This window comes from Chionomys nivalis, chromosome 10 (assembly GCF_950005125.1).
Source record: "Chionomys nivalis chromosome 10, mChiNiv1.1, whole genome shotgun sequence".
Taxonomy (NCBI): domain Eukaryota; kingdom Metazoa; phylum Chordata; class Mammalia; order Rodentia; family Cricetidae; genus Chionomys; species Chionomys nivalis.
This window is the reverse complement of record NC_080095.1, coordinates 48,972,855-48,992,134: the sequence shown is the minus strand read 5'-3', so window position 1 is coordinate 48,992,134 and position 19,280 is coordinate 48,972,855. Positions and strand designations below refer to the sequence as shown.

Below are 19,280 nucleotides of genomic sequence, written 5' to 3'. Positions count from 1 at the left end.
GATTCTCAAAAAAAAAATCTATTTTAAGGAGGACCCTGACTTAAAGCCTCTGCAGTGTCCTGTTAAACGCACCATCCTCTGCAGCAAAGAAAGACAGGCCTGGCTGCTTCCTGCTGGCCTGAACAACAGAGGAAGCAGAAATTGAAAGGGTAATGGCATGAAAGGCATTACCTTTAAAAGAGGTGGGGAGTTGGGTGAGCTCTTATTTCGAAAACCCAACATGTATACAAAACAATTTAAGAAAACACCGTACCCCCCATCTATAAATCATGACGTCCCCAATATCACAGGTAACTTGTCGAAGAAAACCAAAGGTTTCCAAATTGATTACAAAGCAAAGACAGACATGTCGACACGCTGAGTCCAAGCTTTACAAAACAACTTCCGAGACTAACAGAGATAGACTGTGTGATGACTTAGCTAAAAGTCCTGCTTTGAACCTTAAAACTAATAAATCTACAGCGAAACAAAGGACAATGATGGCCTTCCAGCCAGACATGAAGGACTTCCCCTTCCCCACCTCCCCTGACCCTGACACCACCTGCCCACCTCAGCAACCCTCACTCACCCCCACCTCACCTCCCACCTTATCCCACCCCCACCTCAGCCACCACCACTTTACTTACTCCCTACCTCCCCTTACCCATCCCCACTTCTCACCTCCCAACCCCACACCCCCAACCTCCCACCCGTAGCAGAGGAGCCTGGAGAACAATTCAGACTTGTCAGACTTGTGTGGGTTTTCTGACTTGGGAAATGGACAAAAAGTAGCAAGTTTCCTCCTGCTCATTCCGCTAAGGGTTTCCATCCTCCCAGCAGGGAGGAATGCTAACAGGATGCCAGTTCCCACCAGAGACGCTTGCTTCAGAGGTTTAAGAATGGAAGGCATGCCCTCTGATGACTCTGGTATGAGAAGCACCTACCAGGGCACCTTCAGAGTTTGTAGGCGTCCATACCCTCTGCACCCCGTGCCTCGCAGTATACTAAACACATCCAGTCTAAGGCCAAAGAACATGAGCAAGGGTCTAGTCCCAGATATCAAATACTACTAAACAAAACACTACTGAAGTAATAGGATTAAGTGAAACCCTTCATACTTCAGTGAGGCCTTAGCCAGTGCTTTTCTCTAAGCTCCCAATTTGGGGTAAGGTAGATCAGTAGGTCTCTTCTAGGGTACACTGGGATCCTGAAGAAAGGCCTACGGGCAGAAGAAGGACCTGACAAGGCCCTGCTCAATTATCCTACTGTGAGCCACCTGCCGAGCATCAGAGCTGCAAACTCACATGTACACATGCACACCACCTACAGCACAGGCAGAGAGTGGGCTCTGGGAGATGAGGGTAATTAATGATGATTATCACGAAGAATCAGTAGACATTCTACCAAAATGATCAACTCAGAAGAAACAGCAACAATGCAAGGGGTAGGAAATATTTGCAAAAAAGGAACGTTCAACATTCTCAGATACGACTATATTAGGTTCCTGAAACAAACAAAAAATATTACAACAGATAAATAACCTCAAAAAGAAATTTTGGAAACTTAAAATGTATGAAAATAAAAATTTTGGCAGAAGGATGGTAACATTAAGACTGTCAAAATTAGCCCTTTGCAAGCAAGCAGAAACACTTGGAAGGAAGAAAACACCTGGACAACAACAGGTCCAGAAGCAGGGGCAGAGACAGGAGGCAACCAAACAACCCAGAAAGACAGGAAGACAACATAAAGAACAGTATCTAAGAAAGAACTTGGTGCAATTCTCCCAAGGGACTGTAGAGTAGGAAAGGACTATAAATGTTCCTCTCTAAACAGAGCTCATGAAGGGCCATGCACAAGAAATACAAAGATACACTACTCTGAAATTTCTGAAGTTAAAGACAAAGATCTCAATGGCTTCCAGGTCTCTAAAGAGGACAGCATATTGTACTCTACTCATTTTCTCAATACCATCCCTGGAAGTCAGAAGTCAGTGAAGCAATTCCTTAAACACGCAGGATAGATTACCAAAATAATGTAAGTTTATAGTTAGTTAAATGTAAGTAGAGAGTGTGTGTGTGTGTGTGTGTGTGTGTGTGTTTCTTAGGAAATAAGACAAAGATAAGTGAACAAATACATGTCCCCAAAGACTGACAAAGGAGGTCTCAGAATGATCACTGTGGATATAGTTAGGGAAGCAACTAGTACAGATCTGAATAGGATGAGCATGACTTCAAGGACAGAGGCCTCCAAAAGAAAAACAGAGAGACTGGCACACATGTGCGTGTGTGTCCCCCACAGAGGTCATGTGTGAACAACACAAAGGAATAAAACCGAGTGAAACCGCCAACAATTGTTATCCTTAGGGTTAAGAAAGTTCTATGCTGCCGGGTGGTGGCGCACGCCTTTAATCCCAGCACTCGGGAGGCAGAGGCAGGCGGATCTCTGTGAGTTCGAGACCAGCCTGGTCTACAGAGCTAGTTCCAGGACAGGCTCCAAAGCCACAGAGAAACCATGTCTTGAAAAACCAAAAAAAAAAAAAAAGAAAGTTCTATGCTGGAAGAGGAAGTTAGTTTTATCTAAAAGGGTAGCTAGCGACCACACTTCAGTGGAAGACCACACATCCAAGAATATGTGGGCAGCATGAAATGGTCTTTATGGGTTAAAAGGTAGGGCAGGGTGCTTGAGAGATGGCTTAGTGATTAAGAGCCTATACTCTTCTAGAGGACACACGTTCAATTCTAACACCCGTATCAGGCAGCTCAGGTCCTCTACTGGCCTGTGCAGGTGCCCACAAACATATTCCCATACGTGAAGACATACACATAAAAATAGTAAAATAAATCTTTTTAAAAAATATTTATTTATTATGTATACAATATTCTGTCTGTGTGTATGCCTGCAGGTCAGAAGAGGGCACCAGATCTTATTAAAGATGGTTGTGAGCCACCATGTGGTTGCTGAGAATTAAACTCAGAACCTTTGGAAGAGCAGGCAATGCTCTTAACCTCTGAGCCAGCCCCCTAAAATAAATCTTTATTTTAAAATTGTTTTAAATATTTTTTAAGATAAACACAAAATTGGGTGGGTGGAAAAGGAACCTGAGAGAAACTGGGTGTGGATATGATCAAAGCACAGACAGAATTCTCAATCAACTAAGATTTTTTAAAAAACATGAGGGCTGGGCGGTGGTGGCTCACCCCTTTAATCCCAGCACTCGGGAGGCAGAGGCAGGCGGATCTCTGTGAGTTCGAAGCCAGCCTGGTCTAGAAGAGCTAGTTCCAGGACAGGAACCAAAAAGCTACGGAGAAACCCTGTCTCGAAAAAGAAAAAAAAAAAAGAAAAGAAAAGAAAAGAAACATGAGTGTGGTGGTGCACGCGTTTAATCCCAGCATTTTGGAGGGAAAGGCTGGTGGGTCAATATGAATGAGGCCAGCCTGGTCTGAAAAAACTAGGGGATAAATATATGCAAACAGTTAAAAAATGAATATCACTCTCTCTAGGGTATGAGACTATGGATTTGGAGAAGGAAGAAATAGAAGTTTGCTACTTTTCATTATAAACTATATAAAATATTTCAATTATTAAAATAGGCAATACTTTGATACTTAAAACTGACTTTCAAAGTCACTAATACTCATTATGATCACTAAGACTTAAAGCAAGTTCCAGGACAGCCGAGGCTATACAGAGAAACTTTAAAAAACATTTTTAAAAAAGAAGGAAAGAAAGGAGGGAGGGAGCTTAAGTAAAACTTACAGTTGTAACTGCCTATTAGTGCAGTAAAGAAGTGTTTGCCCTGCCCTTCTCCATATAAAGTAGCAGTTTTGAGAACACCAGAAATGTTCGAGAAATCCATGTGTAATGGTACAGGCTTATTAATTTCCACACTCAGGAGGTAAGTAATCCACATTCAAGGGAAAAGACAGAAAAGTAGAGTGGGGTGAGGGTGACTTAGATGCACACAAGCTGCTGCTGATTCTGAAGGCCTGAATTTGATCTGGTAGAAGGAAGGATCTGACTACTGCAGCTGTCCTCTGACCGATGTGCACCTCACATGTGTACAAGCAAACCAAAATAAGTGTTTTCTATACATTACCTTAAGAAAGAAAATGTTCAAGTAGATAATGAATAAAATGGGTATTCTAATGTCTTGATCTGAAGTGACACAGTGCTATAATTCAAGCCCCATGTTTCTGGCCTGTTGGCAATAGCTATCCTAAAATGAAAAACCGAATCCCTGAGAACTTCGCCTGGACCATGCAATGCACACAGAAAAAACAGCCAGAAACAAGCAAACAGCCGCCTGGGGACAGGACTCTGGGAGCAGCTCAGAAGTACTTGCCTAGGTCTGGGTTCAATCCCCAGCAGGGAAGCAGGGAGTTCATGAATCTAACTGCTATACTGACGTGAGGTGACTATCAGCAGCCACCACTAGAAAGCATAGCATAGACAAGCGATCACAAGGTTACACGCTGGCCTCAGCGTAGAGCACCTCTGACTTCAAGGCCCAATGGGTTTCAGTCACTCAAGTATGATGCTCCCCAAATCACATTCTCCTCCTAATGTTACTCATTCTGTCCAAAAGAGAAAAGCACGTCATCATCCCCTTGATTGAAGAAAATCTTGTGATTACATTTTAATACAACCGATTTGATCTTGATCAGCATTTGAACACAGAGCCTGCTTTATTGAATAAGGTACTAGGAGATACACAGGGAATGGCTACATGGGGGGGGGGGGTCAGAGTCAACATGGCCAGACGGGGAGTGCTCCTTTTCGGAAAAGCATTAAGAATTCCAAAAGAAAGCAATCTGAGCTCTCAGAGACAGCCCACCTGCAGATACAGTCTGCCCAGGAAGCTGCCCTGCAGGCAGCAGCTAGAGCAGCAAGTCTTAAGCCCTTTAAAATACAGGTGAAAAGATATTGTGCTAGGGCTGGAGAGGTGGCTTAGCAAGTAAGAGTATATAATGTTCTTCCAAGAAACCAGAGTTCAAGTCCAGCACCCACAACTACAGCTCACCACCTGGAATTCCAGTTCCCAGAAGGAATCAAAGGCTCTGCTCTACTCAGGCACTTGCACACACGTGCATACCCACACACAGATACATAATTAAAAATACAAATGTACATTTAAGAACTAATTTTATTATTATTATTGTATGTTACGATGGGAAGGAGAGGTACATGCCACCGCGTATTTCTGTGAGGATCAGAGGACAATTCTGTACAGACAGGCCTGGTGACAAGCCTCACTGACCCTTTTACAGGTTCTGAGCTAATGCTGGACTGAAGGTGATGCAGGAAGGGAGTGTCTCACTGTCAGCTGGTGACAGATAACAACACCCCTGGCAAAAATAGATTTTCTAACGTTCTATTTGCTGTAGGTTCTGGGAGATAAATGTAAACATTGTGACATATTCGGGGAACTGGTTTGGAAAATATCTTTGTATTGGAGTGGATATTCAAGACCTCATGGAACTCACTTAAGGCGAGAAGTTAAAAGTCATTCACAGCTTGCTTTGGGCCATGCCCAATTTTATCTTGAGGTTTTAAATATACAATATCAAAGGTCACTTTGAGGCCAAACTTAATGATTTGCATAATCTGCATGCTAATTATGTCTAAATATAACTGCAAATGTAAAGTACAAATTACTAAACAACCATCTCCAGCAGTAGCTATATTATAGGATACTTGACTTGTGTGTCTCTTAGCAACCATGGACTGTTTCAGATTTAGAGAGTGGTTGAAGGCAATCTTAGAAACACGCTACTAAAGAGCCACAGTGATTCACAATGAAACAATCCAAGGTTGGCAATCAGTCTGCTTCTAAAGGGGGGGCAAGGGCAGTGGCAGTTGGAAGAAAACATTTCCCAAGACCCCTTAAGCAGATGAAAATGATCTTTATTGAGAACAAATGTTGTTCCATAGCTGAGGCAGGCTGGGAGCTTATATAAATCTGAAAGCAACTCTGCCATACACATGGTATACTACTCAATAGCCATCTTTGACAAAGATGTAGAAGAGTAAAGTTTAAAAAATGATAAAGGTTCTGTAAATCTTTTTCATAAAATCACCATGTTGCTCAAGTAGGGCAGTCAAACGTTTCCTGGGTGAGTAACAAGGCCCTTGATGAAAACATTCAAAACCCTGCAACAAAACTCAACGACACAGGCTATTCTGTCTGGAAATCCACTCATAATCCAGACCTCCAGCTTCTCTTTAAAAGTCCAATGAGCCAGGGCATGTGCCTGGCTCACTGTCTAGTCCAGACGACACAGGCTCGTGAGAGTGGACTGCAGAGGGGTCAGTGCACTCTGCCATCATGCCCACACTGCCTCTCTGTAAACATCTAAGCAGATTAACCCAACTCTTCCATTCCTGGTCCTAACACACATTCAAATACAACACTGGTTAGAAAAAAAAATATCAATTGGCAATGTTGAAATGACAAAGAATTTAGAGACTTAAGAAAACACACATGAAATCTGAAAGAAGATAGACTAAAAAGAACCATCTAAGCCATAGGGTACCCAAGAATTTTATAGTAAAAGTCAGGTGTCAAATAATTATAACATGCTAGGCAAATGCAGGCTAATAATGGATAACTTCACACCTGCAGCCACTAAAGAAAACACAATGTAAAAGGGCTCCCAAAACAAAGTTGATCCTAAATTAAAATATTAGTAGCATATAAGCACAATGTTTACTACCTTCTTGGGAGCTGTCCTGAGCAGTTGTACATTTGCTCAGTCATCCTGACAACATTATACAACATACTGTGGCTCTTTGACATCTCCTTTCCAGATGAGGAAACGGACGGACAGAGCAGTTGTAAAACTTGTCTAAGGTCATACAATGAAAACTGGCAAAGCTGGGCTTGGTGACGTGTGCATGTATTCCCAGGACTCAGGAGTCAAAGGCAGGAAGGTGGTCACACATTTGAGGCCAGCATGGTCTACATGGCAAATTCCAGGCCAGCCAGGGTGACTGTGAGACTCTATTCTAAAACAAACAAATAACAAGACTGAACTCAAATCAGCCTCCACACCTGACAACCAATCCACTCTGTTTCTTGATAAAAAGCCCTTGAGACACCACAGAAAGCAAGCTCAGGTTTTAAAGAGGCATATCCACATGCTGAAAGGAAGAAAAAAAATGAATACTCATCATAAAAGGGCAGAATCCTACAAAAATATAGTCTCAGGAAGGCTGATACATAAGTAAGCAGAGGTTTATGAAAAATGCAAAGCAAAGTAAGAATGCACTTGCAGCAGAAACCTCTTTCTGACGGTTGTTATGGCATATACAATTCTTCTAAATGCAAAACCAGCTAGGTAAGTCACAGAGTGGGAAGACAGTCACACCCACCCCACAGTTACCAACAATCTGGTCTATTTCCTTCCAAAACTGTTAGTGCATAACGCTATAGTTACAGTGTCCCCCCCAACTCATATTTTGGAAACTTGCCCCCCAATACCACAGAGGTAGAACCATTTGGGAGGAGTTGAGATAGCAACAGTACCCATGAGTGGAGTCACACAATGACACACATGTTGTCTGGTGAGGGCCCAGCTCTCACCCTTTACCTTCCACCCTTGCCACGTGAGAACACAGACAGATGGTTGCCAGATGTCAGCACATGGATTTTTGAACTGCCCAATCTCCAGATTTGTGAAAAGCAAATTTCTGCTCTTTAAAAATTACCCAGTCTCAGATAAAGCAGTTTCTGTCCCAACCACATATCTGCTCTCAATTTTACATCATGATCCAAAAATAGTAAACAGAAAATTCCAGAAATAATTCCTAAGTTTTAAATAGCCATTCTGAGGGATTATCATAAGAAAGCTTCAGCGTCTCACTGCCTCCGACCACAAACATCAATCACTCTTTATCCATGGAGGGTCACTCAGTGGCCATCATCACTCTATCGCAGTGCTTGCATACAGGGTCAATGCTGTCTGTGGCTTCAAGCATTCACTGGGGAGCCTGAAGTACATCACACACATAAAGGAGAGAGGACCTGTAGAGGCACACCAATGCACTAAGACAAAAACACCGACATGCCTTTCCCCTAAAATAACAGACAAGACTTAGAAACTATGGGATTCTATAACATGCATGCACCATTTCAAAACATATCATGTGTGCCACTGCTCACATTCTTTTTACTAACGAATATTCTGCTATGTGAAAGTCTATAGTTTTTTCAACCAACTCCTGATGAAGACCTATTAAGTTTTTTTTCTAATGGTGTAATCATCCACAATGGAGCATTCAATATCTTTGTAGACACATCTGGTTGTGTCTCATGGAACTGCTAGGTCAACACTTGTCAGAATACTATTTCCTCCAGAGCTGGACCATTTTAATGACCAGATGCTGTGTAGGAAGTCCTTCTGTTTGTGTGTTGCTTTCATTGGTTAATGAACAAAGAAACTGCCTTGGCCTAGTTGATAGGGCAGAACTTAGGTAGGCAGGGAAGACAGAACTGAATGCTGGAAGAAAGAAAGGCAGAGTCGGGGAGAGACACCATGGAGCCACCAGAGACAGACATGCCAAATCTTTCCCAGTAAGCCACTGCCATGTGGCAATACACAGATTAATAGAAATGAATTAAACTGAGATATAAGAGTTAGCCAATAAGAAGTTAGAGCTAATGGGCCAAGCAGTGTTTTAATTAATACAGTTTATGTGTGGTTATTTCAGGGCTAAGCTAAACAAGCGGGCCTCTCCTGTAACAAGATGCCATGTGTCTGTCTGTCAACTCAGTGGCACTTATCTTCTGATGGACTTTGGCCTACTCAGAAGACTCCCCTCCATCTGCTGTATTTCCTTCTCCTGTCCTAACACTAAACTCAAGCCGGGCGGTGGTGGCGCACGCCTTTAATCCCAGCAGTTGGGAGGCAGAGGCAGGCGGATCTCTGTGAGTTCGAGACCAGCCTGGTCTACAAGAGCTGGTTCCAGGACAGGCTCCAAAACCACAGAGAAACCCTGTCTCGAAAAACCAAAAAAAAAGAAAAAAAAAAAAAAAGTACAGAGAAACACTGCCTCAAAAAAAAAAAATAAAATAAAATAAAAAATATATTTTACTTTACTTTTGATGATAATTCTTTAAATTTTGGTACACTGATGTTACCTGGGACCTTACAAAAAAAAGAAAAAGAAAAGGTTTGCTCAAAGAAAATATACAAGGAAAATATTATTTTGTTTTGTGAAAAAGAAGATGAGGATTTTTTTATGTCTTAAGATACAAGCCACAGAAAGGCTAGGTGTAGTCTGGGTATTGGATAAAAAAGCAGGGAGAGAGGAGGGTAGAGAAAAGCCCTGAATTTGAATCAGAAGTGGGAAGCATGGCCAACTGAGGGTCAGGCAAGGTACAGCAGAGCAAGAGAGACAGGGCTGGGATGGGGCGACAGCAATTATTAGAGGGAGCTCCTCAGCTCCAAAGGCTGATAAGTATTATGTAGCCTAGCAGGGCCCAAGGTAGGAACAAACCACACAGAAGGACAGCTCAGAAACAGGCCTAGAGGGGAAAGCATCAGAAAGCCAGCTGTGCCGTCAGCGGACTGGGGAAAAAGCAAGGAGACGCCATGGAACCAACAGAGGAGAAAGACAAACTGCTAGTTGGAACCTTGCCGGTAGGCCACAAACTTCATGATAAAATATAAAATAATGCAAATGGCTTAATTCTAGATGTAAGAGCTTGCTAGCTTGCTATCAATATGCTTAAGTGATTGGTCAAGCAGTGATTTAATTAATACAGTTTCTGTGTGGTTACTTTGAGTCTGGGCAGCTGGGAACAAACAAGCGGCCTCCTATACTGGTGGGAGACAGATATTTTCTTCCCTGTCAAAAGAGCGGCAGTCCATACACCACCCTTCTCCAGTGTCATCCACTGGAGAACACAACAGGAGCAAGGAGGTGTTTCCCAAAAATTCAGTCTCAGCAAAGCGCCCCAAACCCCAAGCAGAAAGGAAGATATGGTCAACAGTTTCAAGATGTGAAATAAGGAACCAGGAAAAGTAGGTTCCCTAAGGTGCCCCAGATGGACAGGCTGGAATTAATCCCTGCAGAAAAATTTTAAAGAGTTAAATTGAGCTATTTCCCAGTTATAGTCATAAATAGTTATAAATATTGTAATATTTCTGTTACCTGTGCTCTGTGCCCCAGCTCACCTACTCACTTTCAATAGATATAGTCTAAAGTGTTTGTTTTTAAAAACCTTTTCTAGACAGTAAGTTTTAAAGCAACATAAAGATTCATACACTGGACCTGCAAGATGACTTAGCAGTAAAGGTACTGATTGCCCAGACTGATGAACTGAGTTTTTAATTTACAGAACCCACAAGACTAAGGTAGAAATGACTCCAGAGGGGTTGTCCTTTGACCCCTCTACTAGAGCTGTGACACACACATACCTCATGAACACGTCCACAAAATAAATAATGCTTTTGTTTCTTTGGGGTTTGTTTTTTGTTTGGTTGGTTTTTGTTTGTTTGTTTGTTTTTCAAGAAAGGGTTTCTCGAAGCAGCTCTGGCGGTCCTGAACTCACTCTGTAGACCAGGCTGGCCTTGAACTCAGAGAGATTCACCTGTCTCTGCCTCCCAAATAGTGGGATTAAAGGAATGCACCACAACCACCGCACCACAACCACCGGCATAAATATAAATTTTAGAAATTGTAGAAACCAGTCATATAAATAAAATTCTTCTATAATTAAACTTTTAAGAAAGCAACTTAGAAAGACTTAGGAATGGGTATTCCTGGTGTTTAGTATGGTTTAGTTTTAAATTCCACCACAAATAATTTTGAAAAGGCATTGTTATTTTTAATGGGCAATAGCAGAAACTACCTCCTATAATTAAGAGGCAAAATAACAACCACCAGCAAGATTGTTGTTGTTTTTAAGAGTATCTGACAAAATGAAGTAAAGTGTTGGCAAATAAATTACATGCATACAACTACAAAAAAAAAAAATGCTTACCTGTAATACAAATTTCTGATCTATGTATTTTTTGGCAATGCTGGGTTGAAATTCTTGGCTTTCCAAAAATCGTATGAAAAATTCATATACAAGCTGTAACAAAAATATCATAGTTAACTTCAAATTAGAATTCATTAAGAACATTAAAATCTACAAGAAGCACATTACACTGAAGCTAACAGGGCTAAGGAAATTAAGTTTAACTATCAATCCACGAGTCGTGCTGGCCTGGCCTGTGATGCACAGTTAGTGTTGTATAGGGTTTTGAGTTTTGTATTTTTTGTTTTGTTTTGGTTTGGGTTTTGGCTTTTTAAGACAGGGTTTCTCTGTGTATCCTTGGTTGTCCTGGAACACACTGAGTAGACCAGGCTGGCCTTTAACTCAGAGAGATCTTTCTGCCTGTTTCTGCCTCCTGAGTGCTGGGATTTAAAGGCATGTGCCACCTCGCCTAGTTTAATGTTATAATTTTTAACTTTTAAAATTAAAAGCAAAAAATATAGCCAAAGCAAATAAAAATCCATATTCTCACCTTTTATAGAGAATCCCACTATTCACAGTTTGTCATCTCTCGCCCCAACCCCAACCTGCAGGTAGGCAGGAAGGTAGTTCAGTCCTTCCACTGTGTGGTCCCGGGACAGAACTCAAGTCAACTTCATCAAGAACAACTTGACCTGCTGAGTTATTTTGTCAGTCCACTAAGCTTATGTACACTCCCTCTCCAAAACATGTATCTGTACTATATATAAATCTTTGCATATTTTGATAAAGCTACCTTTATCATTTAAATGGTACATTATGAATAATCTGTGCCAGTATTCAAACCATCATTTTCAGTAAGTAAGTCATTACTAATAATTTGAATTCCACTGTTCATAATTAAGCAATCGCCTATGCTCAGGTATCTAAGTAGTTTCTATAGGGTTTCTCTAGCAAAGCACTCCACAATTTGAATTATACAGAACATACACTTCTTCAATTACTTCATGAGTTAATATTTTTAAAAGTGGACTTGTCAGATCAAGACACCCAAACATTTCAGATTGTTCATCATCACTGCCAGATTTTCCTTAAGAAAGTATATATCATCTTACACTCTTCTAAGCAATGTCTGTGTCACTCAGTATCTTCATTTGGAAACAACATAGTCACACGTGCAGGGGCAACCTCAAATAACTGTTCTGATAAACAGTGCAGGATCAATATTTATTTTCTTTGTTTGTATAATAAACTATGTTAAAGGCCACATCAGACTAGACAGCAGCATTACTGACCCAAGACTCTTAAGAGAGGAACCCTGGGCTAGAAGCCCAGCTATACCCCTTACTAACTGTATGAACCTAGACGTGTTCATTCTTTTAAATTCTGTTTCTTTCTTTTTTCAATGGAGATGATAGTAAGATTAAATGTAATGCTACATGCAAAACCTTCTGTACATGACAAACATAATCTCCATCATTTGCCGAAAACAACATTTGTGGTTTTTCCTTTCACACTTAAATTGACAGACACACCCAGAGCTTTATGAGATAAATATGTGTGTATGTGTGAACATTTAATTTAGATGTGTTTCACTAGTGTTTATAAGGAAACACTGAGAAATTGTTAAATATGTTTCATTTCATTCTGCAATAAAATTCATTACATGTTAACATAAGAATATATATATATATATATATATATATAAAATTTTAAAATTGTATTATAAAGAAAAGAACTTAATTAGGTGTTCTGACACATGCCTGAATTCCCAGGACTGTGAGAATGGGGTGGGAGGGCTGTGAGTTTAAGGTCAGGCTGTTTACTTAGGAAAACACTGAGCTAAGAAAATAAGATAAATAAGGCATTGCATTGGTTATGTTTTCGGTAAAACTCTTGAATATCCGGTATATTAGAAGACAGATTTACATATTCTTGACTATTCAATCTGTGATTTATTGAAATATACTTTTAAAAAAAATTAAGGTCGGGAAAAGAGTATCTTAGAGTCTTCTCTCAGAATCAGAGATATTCTTCTTTAATGAAAACATCAAAACTCAACAACTGTCTGTCATTTCTGAAACTTGAGTTGTAGTTTAGCTTACAAATTAAGAGTACATGTCATTCAAGCAAGAACTGACGCATATCAGGCTGTGTGGGCGTATGGGTCACCTATATCTCCAGTCTCAGAAGGCAAAGATGAGGGCATCATCAGAGCAACCTGGCTAGTGTACCACTGAGCTCTAGGTGCGACTGCCTCAAAGGATAAGGTTGAAGAACAATGGAGAACAATTTCTGATATTACCCTCCAAAAGCCATGTGCACTACACACACACACACACACACCATAAAAGGTTAAAAGTAGGGGAAAAAATAGGTTGCAATGCAGAGTCTGAAATGATACCAATAAACTATCCAACAGTCTGGATGGACCTTGATCGTGTATGTTCCTAACACAGGTCATTTTCCAGGGAGGAATTATTGGCTCACTGGCTCATGTAGACTTTTCAAATATTGATGAATCCTATTTCACAGTATCTTTTTTTTTTTTTTAAGATCACATTTTTATTCCCTCCCAAGAACAGTCTTTAAATTTTGGCATGCTGAAATGCTCACTATGGGGGGCTGGAGAGATGGCTCAGAAGTTAAGAGCACAGGCTGCTCTTCCAGAGGTCCTGAGTTCAATTCCCAGCATGGTGGCTCACAACTATCTGTAATGAGATCTGGTGCCCTCCATGCCAGAATACTGTATGTTTAATAAATAAATCTTTTTTTTTAAAAAAAAAAAAAAAGAAAGAAAAGCTCACTATGTCACGTAGATCTACTATAAGACAGATAGATGCTATATAATGGATGCTGGCTTTCCAAAGTTCAAACGCTAAGTTATGTTTCTAGTATTCAGATTCTCTCAGCAGCAAGAATTATTATCAAGCCGGGCGGTGGTGGCGCACGCCTTTAATCCCAGCACTTGGGAGGCAGAGGCAGGAGGATCTCTGTGAGTTCGAGACCAGCCTGGTCTACAAGAGCTAGTTCCAGGACAGGCTCCAAAACCACAGAGAAACCCTGTCTCGAAAAAACCAAAAAAAAAAAAAAAAAAAAAAAAAAGAAAAAAAAAAGAATTATCAATTGGGCTCCTTGTTTTAGGGAAATATCTGCCAAATGCCTAACCTTAATAACCAGCTTGTTCTGTAAAGCACAAATGATGCTTCATGGAAAAGCAGCCGGTACAGCCTGCTATTCATGCGGTCGCACAGCATCCTTCCACAGGCTCACCACTGTACCGCAGCATGCAGAAATATCATCTATGCATACTTCTCATCACCATGCAGAAAATTTGTAAATGGATGCTCAGGGGCCACAATGTAAAAGAATGAGTCACTTTTGATGTTCTTCAAACACTCTTAAGTGAAATGGCCTTCTTTAAGTTTCAAGAGCAGACAGGAAATAAAACAGTACTTGACCAGTCTGACACTTGTCTTCATTTATGCTAAGTCAGCAGCATTTTAAACATCACCGTTGGCCCACCACGGTGGCATACACCTTTAATCCTGGTACTCAAGAGAAAAGCAGACAGTTCTGTGAATTCTGGGCCAGCCTGGTCTACACAGTGAATTCTAGGATAGACAGAGCTACACAGTGCAACCCTAACCACCTCTGTTTTTATAATGAATAGTTCAAACAATGCAGTAACCAATAAACACGGGGAAAGGACAATACCATAGAACTGTGGTCAAAGAATTAATAGTGACCTGTGAAATGGCTTAGTGAAGAAAGGTGCTTGATACCAAAACTAATGAGCTGAGTTCAAGTCTCAGAACCCAGACGGTAAAAAGAGAAAGAAGCAGCTCCCAAAAGGTGTCCTCTGACACGCCCCCAAACATACACTCATGTGTGTGTGTCCATGCGCTTACACACAAATAATAAATGTAACTAAAAGCTTTTATTAAAAAGTGATGTGAGTGTTGTATAAATTCGAGGGGGGGGGTCTCCCCAGTGATGTGGTGGTGTTGTAGTCACAATATGGTTTGAATTTTTACTCCTCACACAACTGTTCTTTTCAAAACACTCATTTTTCAACTCTTGATTTTACATAGAGAATTCCAGACTCACTCAAACCACCCTTGCCCTGAATCCTTCTCCCAGGCCGCACTTGGCCATCAGCCTTTCCACCAGGGTCAAGTGACTTGGTGGAAACATTTCAGACACATTTAGAAATAAGCAAAAACTGAACCTCACAATCAAAACTCTCTCTAGAGTTTCTAAAGGGAAAAACTAGGGGTACGAAGATAAATTATTATTTGAGGTCTCGTAAGGAAGGTCCATGAGCAAAAAGTTAAGACATTCTTGGCATCAAGTCTCACAAGAAGGCACTGAAAACCATCCTTAATTATAAACAGGTCCTACAAAATTGTATTCTACTGGGAAGGCAGATCTAATCTCAGAAAACACACGCACACAATAACCATGGCAACTATGTCATACTAGCTTAAAATACACCAATAGAAATACTAGAAAAAATTAAATAACATGCATACGAGTAAACCTCTGACATATTGGATCAAATACCACGTGAACTTGATATTCTGTTGTCTATTTCAGTAATTCTGTGCCTGTCCACAAATTTAAAACAGTTCTGTAGGAACAGTCAGTCAGTTAGCTGGACTGTAAGAATAGCCAACTACAAACTAACCAATCATGTCATTTTCTTACTATTATCCTCCAACAGTCACACTTCGCTCTCTTCTAAAATGTGGTCCAGAAGAGGAAGCATGTGGTGAATTATGGAATTCACAAAAGTGAAAAGATTTAACACCATACTATGCTTTGGTCAGAAAAGAATCAGTTGTTATAATAATTTAAAGGTTAACTATTAGACAGGTGTAGTGGTACACAACTCCAGTGCTCAGGACACAGAGGCAGTCAGGCTACACAGTGAAGCCAGTCAAAACTTCATAGGAAGACCACATTAAAAACAAAACAAAAACAAAATCAAGGGCAGAGGATGTAGACCAAGCAGAACTACCCAGCATGTCCCAAAACTCGGGGCTCATCCCTAGCACTTCAAGGATAACAAGTCAGACAAAACATGGAATTTTACTGAGATATGACCATGACATCAATAATCTATTTGAAGAGAAAGAGATTTGTTGTTTTAATTTTAAATAAATAAATTTTATTTATTTATTGTGGTGTGTGTGTGTGTGCGCGCACACGCGCGCGTGCGAGAGCGCACATGTGCTCTGTATATGGAAGTCAAAAGAGTCATTTCTCTCCTTCCACTGTTAAGTTCCAGGACCAAACTTGGATTCCCAGTTAGGTGCAGCATGCACTTTCTCACTCAGCCGTCTTTCCAGGCTGAAGAGATTACCTGAATGATCTCGTCAGTTACAGCCACCCACTTGAGAAATGGGAAGTTAGCTAATTTGTGCAGTAAGGCTAACCACAGGAAACCTACGACTCTTGATACAAGCCTGGAGCCTGCACTAGGATGTCACAAAGTGGCAGAGAATGAGGCCAAGCAGGCACTCTGACCTCACCTGTGTATCTTTTGACAAGCTCATATAGCCTAGTGTAGCCGTGAACATGTTATATAGCTGAGGATGATCTTGAGCCTGACTGCCCAGCCTCTCTCTCCCAAGAGCTGGAATCGGAGGCATGTGCCACCATATCTGCTGCTTCTTTCACTGGATCCAACCTTAATCAGACATGCTTCCCTCAGAGCTAAGAAAGAACCGGCAGGATTATAGGCTTGAACAAGATGTCAGCACACATAAAGCTAGTCCATTTTGTAAACATTTCTGACTTTGTATCTAAAAGGGCAAAAGTCTCATTGTCAGTCCTCAGCATTGCTACAGCTTCATATGAACCAGTAAGTCAGTGAAGCGAGGATGTGGTATACACATTAAAGCAGTAGCTTAAGAACTCAATTTGACCTTCTATTTTATATCATTAAGTACACTTTTATTTGCAAGCTCTTTATAATAAAATTTTAATATTTTTTTAAGTTCAGGAAGATAAATTGAAATAAGTCCATGTTGGATTTTAGGGGAAACTGATGTCTAAGAGAGTGCTGAAAATGCTTTGCAAAGGGCAAGGGAATCCTAGTCCTTCGCTGGTCTGCAGACCACAAGATGTAGTACATTCTTAGAGAGACTAGTTTTTAATTATTTTTCTCTCAGAATAAATGTCAATCCAATTGGCATCAAGCATCAAGAATTGCCGGAAGCAAAGACCTGTATTTTGAGATCTGCATTTTGTTTACAGCCATCTTAAACTTATAAGTTAAGAAAAATATTTACCTCTATCCCCTCTGTAGGGTCTAGGAAATCAACCTGGCATCTTATCTCCTAGCAGAGACCTGCAGGCACCAGGCTCCGGAATCTATTAGTATTTTCCTTTGTTAGTCAACAATCACAGACCCTCAGTATTTATCAGCCAGGGATGTCTTCGGACCTGAATTTCAGCAGACCTGAGTTTCCTGACACCCTTCCCTTGCCCCCTTTGCCCATTTGCTATATAACAGCTCCTGAGGAAATAATAAACGGGACGGCTTGATCAGAAATCCTGTCTTGCCGTCATTTCTCGTGTCTCTTGTCCTTTCATTCCTTTCCCCTAGGTTTATCAGGGACCACCGTTCATATCCCGCTGGCCAGGATAGGTGGCACCCAACAAGCATCAAGAATAAGATGTGACAACCAGTTGTGGTGGCGCTCACTTTAATGAAAGCACTGAGGAGGCAGAGGCAGGAGGATCTCGAGGGCAGCCTGGTCTACAGAGTAAGTTCCAGGAGAGCCATGACTACAGAGAAAACCTGTCTCAGAAAAGAAAATAAGACATGACATTTCCTTCAGTGGTGTAGCCACTGATAAGCTGCCCTTGTCCCACTAAAAAACCCCTGACCTATGCTCATGCAAGCAACCCTAATTCAACATAGCATATTAAAAAAAAAAAATCAATCCACAGTGGCACATGCACATCCCAGCACTCAAGAGGCCGAGACTAGCAGATCTCTGGGCTACAAGACCGTGTTTCAAAAACAAAACAAACAAACAAAAAAAAAAAAAAAAAGGAAGGGAGGGAGGGAGGGAGGGAGGGAGGGAGGGAGGGAGGGAGGGAGGGAGGGAGGGAGGGAAGTAGACCACAGACCTGTTAAAAAGAAAAGTTTCAGTGACAGAAGGAGGGAATAAAAGGATGAGGAAGTTCATTATGCTCATGCAAGAAGTCATTAAAGAATTCTTTTTTAAAAAGAAAGAATAAAACATGATAAAAATTCTACCATTCAAAGGGCTCTGTTCTGTTCTTTTTCTGTTGATATATGTATACAAAGCACATTAGGCTTACAGATCTTACAGCACAGATAATCCACCAGGCAGCTAAAGAAACATCTAACCTAAGAAATCAAATAATGTTTAAACTAATGTAATTTGCCCAACCTTGGCACATCTAACAGGACCACACAGTATTACAAGCCTGAGGACATGTTTCAAAAAAAAAAAAAACACCACAGCCCTGGAAAGAGCCCTGTAACCAGGAAAAACAGCCCACAGTGTACCCGTAGCAACCTGTTGGTACCAAAGGGGACAGGCCAAGTGGCAAATCTACGTCAGTCTCTAGAGTGGGGAGAGCATAGACTGTTAGATCTCTCTGGGCCTTTTCAACTCACCCCTCGAAATGTCAGTGAGTAAACAGGCACAAAGACACAGTGGCTTCTCCCAGGGGCAAAGATGGACAAGGCTACATCCTTTCTCTTCCACCCCTCCCTTTCCTTCCTGTTATTCATCACTGGCCTCTGAAGACATCAAACTCAGTGGAAAGATGGCTTTAGGGGGTCAACAGAGTCAAGCTTCTGTTTTCTTCTTTTGAGGAATATTGGGCTCAAGAAAGGGCAAAAGGAAACAAGGAGCTGAAAAGTGTCAGCTGAAGTGTTAGTACACAAAGTAGGAGGCCGGCCACTAGCCTACAAAAGGCTCTGGTGGTCCTGACCAGCCCTGGAACAGACAATGATCCCTGCCACTAGCCTACAAAAGGCTCTGGTGGTCCAAAACAGACCTTCACCACAGCTTCTTCTGTTGTCTCTGTCTCACGCCACTAGAAAGGAAAGGAAACCCACTCACTGTTATCGCAAAGACAAGGCATACAAGTATCTCCGCATCTACTGCTAAAAATGAGGTAAGTATCCCATGACCTAGTCATATCCAGCTAATACTAATATGAAAACAGTTTTGTTCTTAACTGAAATCCCAGTAGGCGGGGTCACAGAAAGGCTCTGAAAAGGACCTGCGGCTGGACCTGCAACACGGGGACCTGGTGGGTCGTGCAAAGGTAGTTACTGCACTGA

General features: G+C 41.2%; 1 protein-coding gene across 2 annotated transcripts in view; it reads right to left on the bottom strand.

Moving 5' to 3' along the window:
• Window positions 1-19,280, bottom strand: part of Ppp2r5e (protein phosphatase 2 regulatory subunit B'epsilon) — a 143,950-nt gene that overhangs the window by 24,482 nt on the left and 100,188 nt on the right. For both annotated transcript variants that reach the window (XM_057782234.1, XM_057782235.1), the window contains exon 5: window positions 10,967-11,059. In XM_057782234.1, the coding sequence (XP_057638217.1) occupies window positions 10,967-11,059 (93 nt within the window). The remainder of the gene's footprint in view (window positions 1-10,966; window positions 11,060-19,280) is intronic.